The sequence below is a fragment of the Pezoporus wallicus genome, unplaced genomic scaffold (genome assembly GCF_028554395.1).
Source record: "Pezoporus wallicus isolate ANWC-B61680 ecotype Strahan unplaced genomic scaffold, APGP_CSIRO_Pwel_v1 contig_14789, whole genome shotgun sequence".
Classification (NCBI taxonomy): domain Eukaryota; kingdom Metazoa; phylum Chordata; class Aves; order Psittaciformes; family Psittacidae; genus Pezoporus; species Pezoporus wallicus.
In genome coordinates, this window is record NW_026642978.1 from 1 (window position 1) to 14,218 (window position 14,218).

Consider the following 14,218-nt stretch of genomic DNA (forward strand, 5'->3'; position numbering starts at 1 on the left):
GTGCCGGCGGCGGGCGAGGCGGCGGCGGGGGGGCGGAGCGGCCTGAGGAGAGCCCGGCAGCGCGCCCGCCGCCCCCCACCGCTGCTGCCGCACGCACGCACCGGAGACACCCCCCCCCCCTTTCCTCCTCTTCCTCCCCTCGCCCGCTGCCCCGCGCCCTCCCCGCCGAGGGGGGGGGCCCGCAGCCGCCCGCGCTCCCCGCTGAGGCGCTGCCCGCCGCCGGCCCCGGGTCGGGCTGTCAGGGCTCCGCCGCCGCCCCCATCGCCCCCCGGCCCTCCCCTGTCATCCATTTGTCACCCGCCCCCTCCCCGCCCTGCCCCGGCCCTTCTCCTCACCCTCTATTTTTATCTGCTTCCCAGCCCGCTGCCCTCCCGCCCTCCCCCGCGCCCTCCCCTCCTCGCCCCTCACCACTTCTCCTGGGCGCCCGTGCTTGTTTCGGGCCTTCCAGGAAAAGTTGCAGAGTCCGGAGTTGTTTGATTTATTTTATTCTTTCTCTCTGTTCGAGGGAGCAGGTGTCTGAAGGAGGGAGCTATGTAGGAGGTGCCTGGGCGCTCAGGGAGGTTCCGAGGCGATAAGTGGAGAGGATGTGGGAATGGAAGGGGTAAAGTCGCCAGTGCTCTCAGGGTGTTCCAGGGGAGAGACTCGGCACCCTCCTCCTGCGGGGAAGGGGGATTGAGCACCCCAGTTCTATTTCATTAACAAACTAACAACAAAGTGAAGGACAGAACCAAACCCAACCCAACCCAGTGGCCCGAGGATGGAGTTTCAGTAGCCAACCACAGCTGGACTCTTGGGGGAAGAGGGTTCGTGCACGCTGGCTCACGCACACATGAAGAGAGTCTCCAAGTTGTTTGGCTTCACGAAGAGATAAGGCCGGTCGAGCTCAATGTTTTTAAAGGTGGGCCGTGTATGATGAAACCCAACGTCTTTTAAAGTGTAGCAGATTTCATTTTTATGGCCAAATGACAGCTTGACCCAGTTGTTATCCAATCAAAGGGCATTTTTTTGAATGTCTCTTTGTGGCACAACAGCCAACGCAAAAATGATGGCGGCTTACAATGGCGGTACGTCTGCGGCGGCAGCAGGTCACCACCACCACCATCACCACCACCTTCCTCACCTCCCTCCTCCTCACCTCCATCACCACCACCACCCTCAGCATCACTTGCACCCCGGCTCTGCAGCTGCGGTCCATCCCGTGCAGCAGCATGCCTCTTCGGCGGCTGCAGCCGCGGCGGCTGCGGCTGCAGCGGCGGCGATGTTAAACCCGGGGCAGCAGCAGCCGTATTTCCCATCCCCGGCACCGGGCCAGGCCCCTGGACCAGCTGCAGCAGCCCCAGCTCAGGTACAAGCTGCAGCAGCCGCTGCAGTTAAAGCGCACCATCATCAGCACTCACAACATCCACAGCAGCAACTGGACATTGAGCCGGACAGACCTATTGGATATGGAGCCTTTGGGGTTGTCTGGTGAGTAAAGAAAACAAAAACCAAACCGATTTGTTCCTTTTCATTTTTTACCAGATCATAATTCATCCTTGGCTTTGTCATTTGAATCAGAATACCAGAAAGCTGCTTACTACAGTTTTCACTGGGTTTTTCCTGTTCTTAGAAAGTTGGCTTCACTTGGTTTTGTAGGCAGAAGGAGGTTTAGAGTGGTGAAGAGCAACCTCTGACTAACAGGCCACGCCACCATTCTCCTCTAAGACAAATGCAACGTGCACTTCTTATACGTTTCATTAGAATATGCATTCTGCGTAGCTAAGCTGTGCTTCCTAAAATTTCAGGTTAACAAATGAGCATTAGAATATATGATGTGACCTGACTTAAGAGTTAGGAAGTGGAAGCGTATGAAAATGTCTTCCTTCTTCAGTCACCTGTCAAGATCTTTGTCTAGGAGACTGTTTGACCTGCGGTAGCGTGCTGTGTGCTACCTGAATCAGAATGTCTGAACTTTGCTCTCTTCTCATAAATGTAAATGGGCTTTTTCCGTCTCACGGTAGCACTGCCTGCAGTCCTTGTGTTCCCCTTCCTGCTTCAGAGGGTTCTCTCAGTGGAGCATACTCTTTTGTACTGTATTCTGTGACCACTTTGATGCAGTGTATGTAATTATTGCCCTTCCCGATCGCTGAAGCAAAACAGATGTGATTTATTTCTCTCTCTCTCCATTCTTTATAAATGGCTGTCAGTTTACGGTGTTCCGACACGTTCATTAGGAGCATGGAAGCTGCCTCGGTGCTGGTGTTGAGAGCAGGCGTGTTGCAGCACACTTCCTGTACCGCAAACACAAAGTTTGAACTGTTCCACTGTCTGTTGTGTCCCTGCAGAACTTTCCACAGCGCTCGGTCCCTGCGACGTTCTGTGGTGCTCGAGGAGCTTTGCTTTAGGTACAGCCCGAGCTGTAATCCTACTGAGGGAGAGGTGTTAAGTGACGGGGCTTGCAGCCTGTGCCAGCATATGGTGGCAGAGTGCTTTGCAGGACAGGCCTCGGAAGAGCAGGACACGATATTCCTCCATCCCAGCACTTAATGCTGCTCACTCGTAACCAGATCGTGCTGTAATAAACTCGTGTTCCCTAAGAAGGCTGAACAAGCCGCACAGAGCAGGGGTAGGTTAATGTTGTGGTTGATCTTCTGTTCCTTAATGTAGAAGGCCCTGGGGGTTAATTTAAATGCAAAGCTTCCAGGGTCGCAGGGGTGCTGTTGCACAGGTACTTCCGCCGTGTTCGTGCTACAGTGCGGTATTAAGAAGTTGATAGAAAAGAATGAAACCTGACAAGGAATCTGCTGTAAGAAATTATCTGAAGAAATTTCCATCTGTTCAGATATTTTTTGGATAAAGTGTGGAGTTTTTTTAACTTAATTGTTGCAGGCTTGCTTAAATTTAGCTTGTTATGTAAGATCAGCCCTTGCTGTCGTGTGGTTTACCAGTATGGATTTCCTAGGTCTTTATTTTGTCAGTTCTGTTTGCCAAAAAATAAGGTGCAGAGCGAGATCTGCTTTCATAACATTCAGTAGAATAAAAGGTGATTTAGATGCCTATTTAAATATTTATATATATTTATATTTAAATATAATGTCATTAAGAATGCCGAGGGGAAAAAAAAAGTGTGGAAAGAAGGGTTTGCTCCTGACTGACACCGGGTACCAAAAGTGTTCACCCATCCGAGCCCCGTGCCCGTGCCCTGCCTCCACTCCAGCAGGGATTGCCACTGGTGGGACCGTGCTTGCAAAGTTGTGACTGCGGCTTGTACTGCAGCTTGAGGGGGGAAGAAAGGGGAGGGTGTTAAGTGAAATAAAAGCAGAAGCTTGGAGGTGGCTCCCCTTCGGCACGGTTGCGAGGCTGCAGGCTGAGAAGGTAACCGGTTGAGATGAGTTTCTCTTTGCTCACCTATGTTTGAACTCAGTGGTCACTGCTAGGCTCTGGCATTTCATATTAACTTCTGTGGGTGAATGCAGGCTGCGTGCAGGAGTCTGTAAGCAATAATTAAACTGAATTTTTGATGTAATTCAAAACATGAAAGAATGCCTGTGTAATTTAATTGTAGCTACATGAGATAATGCAACCGAACAGAAACATCGATTTGGGTATTTATAGTTTAAATTGACTTAGACATGAAAAATGTATGCTTTGGTACAAGTGTAACATAGAATTTTGAGAAGCATAAGGCCTAAGCTGATTGTGAATAAGGATTCTGTTGCTTGTCTGTCTCTTCCTGAGCATGTATTTGCGCTAATAGATAACTGAGAAGTTCCTATCTGTGCTTCTGAGGGAGATGGATGTTATTCTGCAGACAGTTTGAGTATTTGAAGAAGCAGTCTTTCATCTCGCTGCTCGGATGTGTCACTGCATTGTCTAGAAAGACACAACTCACCCTGCAGTGAAGTTTAGCTCGTCAAAGAAGTAATCAGAGGCGTGTGGTATTGAGTTTCCCGTTCGCTTACTGAGACTGTGACTTGGCAGTTGAATTAGCATTTGTCATTAGTTCGTTTGTCCGGTACTTTATGATGTTTTGGGGCAGCTAATGTGCTGCTGGAGTTTCTCACTCGTGAAGAGCCAAAGCATCGTGCTTCAGCATTTTCATTATTAACTCATGCAGGCTTGTACTGCTGGTGTTTGTACACACAGACTGTGCCCTCGCTCATCTCATCACCGTTAACATTTGAAATCAGCTCCCATTGGCACATTAACTCCTTTGAATCCATGTAGCTCTTAAAGTGAACTTAACCCAAGCTGGCAAAGCAGGAAAGACTCTTGATCAATCAGCATTAAATTGCTGTATTTACCCGTTTTCATTTGCGTTAACATAGAGATGTGCATGTTAACATCAGATCTTGGTGCTTCTCAGCTGGGACAGTTGGGGGCAGTTGCTGAAGCAGGACAAGGTGTCTCGGTGCCTTCCCCAGGTCCTGCAGATTTGCTTAACTGCACCCTGGTTTGGCACCCCACCATGAACCACGTTGGGTCCCTCATTGGCTGAAAACAGCGATTTGCTCTTCAGGCATTCTCTGCTTCACGTTAATGAGTGTGTTCTAAAAGTGCTGAAAAAGACCCAGATTTGAGTTCCAGCCATAAACTCTGTGCCCCACGTTTCAGACTTTACAGCTGATTTTTTTGAAGTCTCGTGTGTGTATTCTGAGAATAAGGAGCTGTCCTTTGCAGAAGTGCTCCTGTTTTGCTGGGGAGACATGCTGCTGCCATCTGGTGGGATTCCTACAAGTAATAATAAGTAATAATAACCATGATTAAAAAATTACCCATTGAACCTGCCAAGGCTTGAAGGGTTTGGAACGAGGGGTGAAGCCTTCTTAGCCGTGCTAGAGGTGCTCATGCTGTTGTATGTAGGGTTCCTACACCGCTGAAGAGGAACTGCAGCTTCTGAGGAGGTAGGCAGGGAACAAATTACTTCTGCTGCTGTTGTTAAAACGCTGCTGCTGAAATGTTGTGAAAATGTCTTGTTGGTTGGGGTAGTTCTGCTTTAGGGAGGTAAGAAACTGTAGCTCTGCAAGGCGTGTTTGTCTCTAATTCTGAGCAGTTATTGTCATTCATCAAAGATTGTGAAATCCAGCAACTGCTTTAGTATTAGCAAAAAGTTCCCCATCTCTGTGGGAAATGTGTTACAGAGACAATAGATACTGGTTTCTTGTTTTGTTGTTTTGAAGTCCTTGTTTACACAGTTTTAAATTGCACTGTGTGGGGGTTTTAAATGTATTTTCTTCTAATACTTTTTATTCAGGAAGTCAAACAGCAGTTTAACGTTCCAAATAGTTTGTCTGTTGATGTCAAGATAGGACATTATGTACAGGCTGCTGTAACTTTCAAAGGCAGGAATAATTCAGCCTAAATCTACCATTCATTCCTGGCCTTCAGAGCCCTGGAAGCACTAAAGTCCTTGCTAAATAAAAATTGAAAGAATATTGCACACAATTGATTGTTGCCTGGATCCTAGAACTATTTTAAGAGGGTTTTATCACTACACTGATACTAAGCACGGGGGCAGGAAAGGCGTTCCCCAGGATAAACTGATAATCTCTTGTTACTTTAAAGGAACGTGTCATGCTGAGCCAGTGTGCAATCGAGATAATTTGTTTCGGACAAAATTGCTAGAATGTATATTAGGCAGAAAAAAAAGATGTTACAGCTTCAAAAGGATGAATAATGGCAGATGAGAGCCCCTTCAGACGTGCGAACCACAAGGATGTTTTGCATAGTTAATGCAAATGGTAATGCAAAAGTCCTGCCTGGTGAGCATGGAAAGTTTAGAAAGAGCATTTGTTTTATCAAACCCTTTAAAACTTGTGGAGTGAGAGATTTTTTTTCCCCTCAGCTAAAGCTGTTTATCTCATGACCTTTTTCCAGTCCCTCAAACCTGACCTGTTAGTGGAACACAGTACTCAAAGGGCTGGGAAATGTCCCATGTAGATTAGCATTTAGATGGGCAGTTGTTTGCTTTGCTTTAGCCTGTTCCATCTGACATTTTGTGTTAGGCTGAAACGACTTTTTTGTTATTGATCAACAAAATACAAAATGAGTCTCAAGTTTATCCTGGAGCTCTCCCTGTGAGTGAGACCCAGCACTAAGTGGAAAGCTGTGAGCAAGAAGCGATAGCTCTGGGAGATGGAACAGAATATCCACCAGAATTGGATCAAGAGGCTCTGGAAGGAATAATCCACACCAATAATGTTACTCAGAGAGAAGATGCCTGCAAAACATTCAAAGTGAGCAAATCCAAGACAAATCCAAAGAGCCTTTTAAAGTACTGATTTTACAGCTGGCTAAGATGCAACAACAGTACTAATCAAGAATGTAACTCCTAAGAGCGGGAAGCATCTGCAGTGTGAGATGTTGATTTTTGGAGTGGTGAAATTTGCTTTAGTAGTGGGCAACAAAAATGCTTAAAAATAATAAACACTGAGTATTAAATAATAGGTCAAAATAGTTAAAAAAGAAAAATCCAGGGTTTTTGGAGACCTTGGCTGTCTGTGTCAGCTGCTGTGTGAGGAGGGGCACTCAGAGTGATGGTGTTTGCCTTCCCGAGTCACTGTTAGGTGTGATGGAGCCCAGCTGTGCTGGGGATGGCTGAGCACCTGCCTGCATGGGAAGTGGGAAGGAATTCCTTGTGTTACCTATTAAACTGTCTTTGCCTTAACCCACAGGCTTTCTCACTTTCCCAGTTCCCTCCTCATCCTACTGGGGAGGAGCCAGTGGCTCTGTGGGGCTCTGTTGCCAGCTGGGGTTAAACTGCGGCAGTTTTCCACTTTTTCTGTGTTCTACTTGAGTGAGTTTTCCTGTTGTCTGGGCTCTGATGCAGATAGGCAGTGATTTCCTAAGCAAGAGACTAAGTCGGTTTTATCCAGTTATTTCTTGGAGGAAACCATGAGGATGCCTGAGGCAAAAGAAGCAATGCTGGCAATGGGCACATTACGGAGCAGTGTGCATTGTGTTTCACACTTACCAGCACAATTTAAGGATCTGCAGGTGATTATCTTTAATCTCTATGTCAGTATTTTTTAAAGGATTGCTGTGTCTAAATTGGATTCTGACTCTATTAGTGAAGAAATATAGCAGAACAATGACTTACTTAGGGGTTTATATGGGGAATTCTGCAAAGCTTCTAGGTTTAAGTTGGGTTGTTTATTTTTTCTTTTCGAATTTCATGAAAAGAAAAATTCTCTTAACAGTTAAATGTCTGTTCCCTGAATGTGCTGCATTAAATGAAATGGATATAATAACTCCTTGCTTTTAAATTAGATGTTGGGAATTAGGTGAAATTCAAGCTAAGCAATATGCTAGATTGCTCATTATTGCCATGCAAGATGGTGCAAGAAGGAAGGAATGTGGATAGCATTTGGTTTTTGTCAAAGTTGGGTGAGGACCACTTTGGATAAATCAGTTCGCTGTAAATTACGCCAAGGTCAGCAGCATTTCAGGTCACTCGAAATGCATGTTGCTTTGCGGCACCTGCAGATCCTGTATCCACATGCTGATAATACAGTTAGATCCTGGGAGCACTTGCTGCCCTTGGAATTCTGCAAGTGTTGCCGTAGAACAGCTTGTGACTGGGTCCACAGTCTGATATTGATTTTTCAGAAGAGGTATTTCAGATGTTTCCCCTCTCCCCCCATGCACTCTTCCATCTTCCTTAAGAGTGTTTAAATTGCCCATTTCATTAATCCCAAAGCACAAGTGCCTTTAGTGTTTATAAATGGGCGGAAGCGTAAGCATTCCTACCTGGTGTAGATGATCAAATGGAGTAGTAAATAAAGGTGAGTAACAAGTGTGTGTGTTGTGTGAGGCTGCTTGATGTCGCCAGGCTGCTTGATTTCTTGGGGGAGCAGTGGGATTGAGAGTGAAAATAGCTTTGGGCAGGTAAAGTAGAAGGAAGCCTTTGGGATATGTTTGAAGTGTTTTTTTGATGACTTGTAATGGTTGCATCTGGGTCTCATGTATCTTTAATCCTCTGGAAAGTTCTGCCTTCTAGTCTGGAATACCAAGCGTTCAGCTTTTCATGTGAGAAAAGCTAGCTCAGAGTTGGGTTGCGCTTACTTCAACTGAATTTGTGTTTATTTAAATGAACAGTAATTTGTTAATATAATTGGAAATGTTTTTTACCATGGCATATTAAAGAAAATCCAGAAAGAACTGTAATTTAAGTGTTGGGAAATAAGAGAAAAAATGAGAAGCTGGCTTAGACTGCAACACAGCACAGATGAGTGAGTCTCATGATGGAGGGAGGTGTTGGGGGAATAAGACTGTGTTCTAGGCTAAAATAAAGTATTAGGTTAAACTGTTCCTGTAGGCTCCTGTATGTAAGTAGACCCATCTGTTCTGTATTTGAGGGTTAGCTTTTGAAGTCCTGCTTGTCTGAGTTGTTTGCAAGCAAATACTGAACAGTAGTTTTACTACCAGGTTTTGTGTACCAATGGGATCTAGCTCCCAGGTTCTTTTATGTGGAAGCTTTGGTTACTTGAGTGCCTTGGGGCTTTGGTTTCTTAAGAAGAAAAGCTGCAGTGGAGCAGGTGAGTCCTCTCCTTCCACACAATGTGAGAAGCTTCCAAGCTTTCCCCCTCTGTATTTCTGAAGGATTGAAATGGCGCATGGGAATGCTGTGATCTCCTTGTGTTATCAGGATCACGGCTGGAACGAGTGTGCAGCTGGGCTGTGATATTCAGTCAGTTCACATCCGTGTCCTGCTTGGTCTAACGAAGGTGGTGGCCACCCCTGCAGCCTTTGCACTCATATTCTCATGAGGGGCTTGTCGAAGGTGTGCTGGGGCACTGTCAGCTACCCGCTTGTAGCCAGAGGATGTTACGGGACTGTTCTGACTCTTCCAAACAGAATTTCAGCTGGCACACAGAATGAGTAATTCCCCCCACTTTTGTGGGTTACACCTTTGCTGTGTTGGGTTTCTGTTAGTCCAGTTTCCCTGCTTCTTTCTGAACTCTGGAGATTTCCTGAGATTAGAACTGGCTTCTTTGTTGAATTCATTGAAAAATGAAAGTCCTTGAGCAGAGAATAAGATGATACAGAGGTAATTCAGACTTTAAAATCCTTCTGGAATGTGAGAAGTTACGTAAGAAGTAGGGTCTCTACTGGGAACTGGTCCTAGTGTTTACTGAAACCCCATTTGTTTCTAGTCAAAAGAATTCAATAAAAGAAGCTTGTCTCAGTTCCTGCAATTTCCTCTGTAACCTTTAGAAGCGGAGAGTAAGCACTTGATTAAAGATTAAGTTATAAATATTACAAGTGTAATTTATCTGGAAACATTTGGATTTTGTTCTGAAATTCAAGTCTGTAGAATGCCTGGTACTTCCTGAATAGCTGGTGGCCACGTGGAATCTCTGTGGTGGATTATTTAATGGTGGTGATCAATGGCTGTTCTCGATTGCTTTTACCAGGGATTTACAGTCATACAATCGCTTTCTGTAAAGGAAATATGGTCTCAGTTTCCAACTGTAGCTCAGGTTTACACCAGTTTGAGTCTGTTCTAAACTACCTGTGAAGTTGGGAAATTCTGGAAGGAATAAGTAATGTTTTTAGGTAAGGCAGGTTCAGTGTTCATTCCTGTGTTTGTTTTCAAACACAGGAAGATGCTTTACAGCTCTCCAGGTTCTCTCATGTGGATGGGTTCAGCTGTTCCAGACAGTTCAGTGCTGTTAGAATGGGCAAATCCCAGTATTACACTTTGGAACTACATCACGTGGTAGATGCTGTAGGTTTTCCTTTATTGTGGCTCAAACTAACCATTACCTCCAATTCTGTAAAAGTAGACCCCTGCGTGAGGTAGTAGATGCTTAAATGAAAGTGGCTTATGACAGGCAGTACAAATATGTATGTGAAGGGTAGAGGCTTCTGTGGTTAATGCATTTATTTATTGATAACAGTGTTTGACCATAATAAGCAGTTACAAGGAAGAAGTGAATGTGAGTGGTAGTGGATGGGATGGGCACTGAATGGGGTGGTAGCTAAAGGTGGTGCCAACCATAGCAATTATCTTCTATCTAAATACAGAGAGGTTGCAAACACTAATGCTGTTGTAGCAGTAAGCCAGTTCTTTTGAAAGAATAGCATAGGTAACATGTTTTCTTTCTTTCTTTCCCCCTCACTGTGTCCTGACTGTCCTTTCATAATTTCCACCCTTTTTTCCTGTTTTCCAGTATTGTTTGTGGTGCTTTGCATGAAGTGCAGCTTATCAATAGCATGTTCAAATGAAGACAATAGTGTTTAGGTACGAGGGCTAAATAGTGGAAAACAACTCCTGCTTCTCTGAGAAACCACTGGAGCTTCATCCATAGTGCACTGTAGGAGTAACCTGGGGAAGAGCAGAGTCGTCTGCTCTGCAGAAACATGTGGCATTCCTGAGTGTGCCATATGAACGGGCTGCACCCCGGCCTGCGATGCCAAATGAGCAGATACTGAGTGAAGCCTGTCAGTCACAGAACTGGGCGTCTTCTAGGGAAATCCCTGATGTGCCTACGGCCAGGAGTGCCCTAACTTGGACAAAGTTAAATTGTTAAAATACTGATGTTTTTAGTATGTTTTATACCTTGTAGAGTGCACTGGGAGCCTTGATCAGTGAAATCATCAGCACATTCTTCTGTGGTTTAGAGTACCTTCATTTTGCTGCGAATTAGAGGAATTTGCCTGCTGGGAGTTCCAGTAATCATGGGAAAAGGCCGGTTGTGCCCAGTGAACATGACGTGTGAGGTGTGGGTGCACACACCAGCGCTGTGCACATACACACAAGTACATAATACATACATATACACACACAGGGCACAAGCACAGCGCTGGGCACCCGCCTGCAGGCAGCCTCACGGAAGAGGGAACTGTTCAGTGCACCAGAACACCCAAACAACCTGGGCTTCATTTAATATTTAAAGCTCTGTCTTCTTTTGTTGTGCGGGAGTGATGGGTCAATGACAGCAGAACTGTATCAGCCTCGGTATTGGATAACTTCATGGCTATGGTTGACTTTGAAACGTGGCCGCGTACAGTGTTTAAAAGTGCTTAGTAAGAATTTGAGCTTTAATCATGAATCCGTTGTGTCCTGGTAGTATCATTCTTTAATTTCCTGTTGTGGTATTTTTCTATAAAGGCTTGGAAACATATGCATGTGAGTGGAATTTTTATGCTCTTGATGATGTTGGCTATAACACCAGAATGGTAATGGCAGGATCGTTCTGTAGAATATGGACTTTGATAAATTATCTTCTGTGAATTCTTTTATTTTCTTAGAAGAAGGTAAGATGGTATTTGTGTGTAATTTGAAAACAGCCAATTTGGAGCTTTCTATTCAAGAACTTCTGCAGGGTATTTTGTGGAAAAGTGAAATTCACTGGGAAATGTAGGAATCCCAGGGCTCCAGAGAAGGATTTTCTGTCCCCCATTCTTTTCCATATGCAAATTCATTTTAATAGGTGCAAAAAAAAAAATTGCTCACTGAAGAAACTGGTGTTTTAGCTTTCTTGTCATGTGGGAACTGTGGTATTCCAGATTTTATTCCTGCTTTCAGGGCAATTCTTCATTATTCTGGCACCACCAGGCGGTGCTCTTTGAGTTTTCTTCCTTTCCTAAGCTAAATGTATTGTCAGAACAGAGCCTTTGCTTCGTGGGAGCAATAAGGCTGAGATGGTGGTGAACTGATGGCCAAGTAGTTATTCTGGCTTTGACCTACATGATTAGCTCTTTTCTGGAAAGCCACTGACTTTCCATCTCTCTTTAAAGTGTGCATAGGGGTTTAATTTCAAGATAATGAGTTGTATTATTTAATACAGATTCTTGTAACTGCTGAAGACTATTTGTCTGTGAATAGCAAAACTTATGGCATAAAGATAGCAGCACTTTTCAGAACTGAGCAATCTGCTTCGTGTGAAGGAACTGCTGAGATCTGTGCTGGCCTTGCTGAGCTCTGTGAAGGACACTTGGAAGCCAAGCGAGTTGCAGATGAGGAAGGAGGGAGTCTGCCATGTGCTCTGGGTCACCGGACCTTGTTTCCTTGAGAACCATTTTCCATTAAGTGGTTTGGGCCCTAATGAATGGGGTAAGGATTATTGCAGCAAATACAGGGAAAGTCACAGTCTGTTTTGAATCCCTTTCACCTGTGTGTGGCACTTCTGTCTGGAGCGGGAGCTCACAGTGTGCTGACTTCTGAACAGAAGTGTATGTGTCTCTGTCTTTTATCAGAGTACCTTTTTGGCTTCCTTCTGCCTTCATTTTTAAAGGCCCTTGACAACTGATACGAAACCATTTGAAAGCCCTAACTAAGAGCTTTTTCCCCCCAGAGAGTACACAGTAAGCAGAACAAAAGCGTCGTTAAAGAGGCTGTTCTCGTACAGCAATGTAACTTGTGTGGATGTTTCTGTAAATTCTGGTTGGCTCATTTACTTCACATCTCTTGCTTGGAGGGAGGATATCTCGCAGGTAAGCTTTACAGGAGAACGAAGAGAATATATCAGCTATTCCCAGACTGCTTGTAATCGATCTTTCTTAATTGTATCAACTCCGAGGCTGGCGGGTTTAGGTAAAATGAAGAAGAGAATTTCCTGAATCTCTTGGTGCTTTCTGACCCTCCTTGTGTTCTCTTCAAGTGCTTTTGAAACCCTCTAGACCAGACCTCCTTGATGTTGATTTGTGGCTTCTGGGTATGTGGATGAAGCAGAATTACTCTTCTTGTTAATGTTCTGACAGACTGAAGGGACATGGATCAAATAGGTCACAGAGAGACAGGATATTCATAAAATTAATATGCAGAACAAAACACCAGCAAGGTTATAAATGCAGACTGACACTGGCATGCCTTAACTTCAGCACTTTCTGCATCCGGTTTGAGCTGTGGCTGAGGGCTCAGGAAGATGCATTGTAAACCAGCTCTTAACTCTTCATGTCTATTAAAAAAAGACAGTGAAAACAATGCAAAAGAAATTGAAATGCTGTTTTGTGGGGGGCTCTTTTTTAATGAGAGTGAGGAGTCTTCCACTGAGTTGCATTTTCTGAGTCATCATTCCTATTTCACTGGCAAGGATGAATCCAGAGCAAACAAGAATAGACAGAGGATAAGAGCGACGCCTTGGCAAATGAAGATCTGCCAATAGTTTTGTGAAGGGCACGTGTCCTCTAAGTCATCCTTCAGGAAACTGATCTTGTTAACGTGATGTATGGGTAAAGCACAACGGGGCCGGATAGTTCCTGTTTTCTTGTGCTTCCGCAAATGTAAGTGAAAAAGACCAAAGCAAACCCAAACACAGGCGAGGACTGTATCAGTGCAAAACACCAGCAGTGCTGAGAGGCAAAAATGCTTGGTTTTCAGTCTGTTTTACCATCGGTCACCTGGGTTAGTTCAAGTAAAGAGTTGTACCTACAGCCTGGCTAAAAGCAGGTTTTAGTTATGAAGTGGAAGGCACCTTTTATTTGTTCATAAGGTATTAGAGAGAGCTCAAGGTATCAAAGTGCTTTTCTGAGCATATTTGCTCGTTGGTTGTATATGAAAAGTCAGGATTAGGGTCTTCCTTCTTCTGTGCTTGTGACAGCAGGGAACTGATGTACTTACCTGAGCCCGTAATCCGAAGTGCAGCTTTCCTTGGGCACCTGCTGAAGGGGAAAAGCATTTCTGTTCTTCAGGTTTGGATTGTTTATTGTTTCCTGAAGCAGTTGAAGACAAGTAGGTGAATGTTGACAGAATTGGGACCGGCCTTGACCTACTTGTACCTTTTTCTCTGATCTCTGTCGTGGGGATGTCACCTTGTGGGGTTTGTGCCCCTGTTTATCCATCTAAAGCATGGAGAACAGGCACGCGTTTGGTAATTTGCGTATTGCATCCATAGTCTCATCACTCCCCCGGTTCTTCCCAAGAAGATTTTGTCACCCATCGTATGACCCAGTAAAGGGAATCCTTCTGTATTCATTTCATACTGAACTATTGTTTAATCTTGGGGTTTAAAGTGTTTCAGAGCCATTCATTTGGTCCCCTTTGAAATCCTGCATTTTCTTCCAAGAATCTGTACATTACTTCAGAATGCCCCAGGACTGGAATCACACCCATGTGCTGATTTATGTTATCACAGGGGTTTTGTCTGATTCAGAACACAGAAACACAGATTGTAGTAACAGGACAAGGGGTAACGGGTTCAAACTTAAACAGGGGAAGTCTAGATTGGATGTAAGGGAGTTCTTTCCTGTTAGGGTGGTGAGGCACTGGAATGGGTTGCCCAGGGAGGTTGTG

General features: G+C 44.7%; 1 protein-coding gene across 2 annotated transcripts in view; it reads left to right on the forward strand.

Annotated features, from left to right (window-relative positions):
- The first annotated feature begins 373 nt into the window (after positions 1-373).
- The window catches only part of NLK (nemo like kinase), a 43,455-nt gene continuing 29,610 nt past the window's right edge, over positions 374-14,218 (forward strand). The window contains exons 1-2 of one of the 2 annotated variants that reach the window (XM_057396463.1): positions 374-898; positions 1,032-1,467. In XM_057396463.1, coding sequence (XP_057252446.1) covers positions 1,043-1,467 — 425 coding nt within the window. In that variant the 5' untranslated portion in view covers positions 374-898; positions 1,032-1,042. Of the gene's footprint in view, positions 1,468-14,218 lie in introns of both variants that reach the window. The other variant, XM_057396462.1, reaches the window with a different exon arrangement.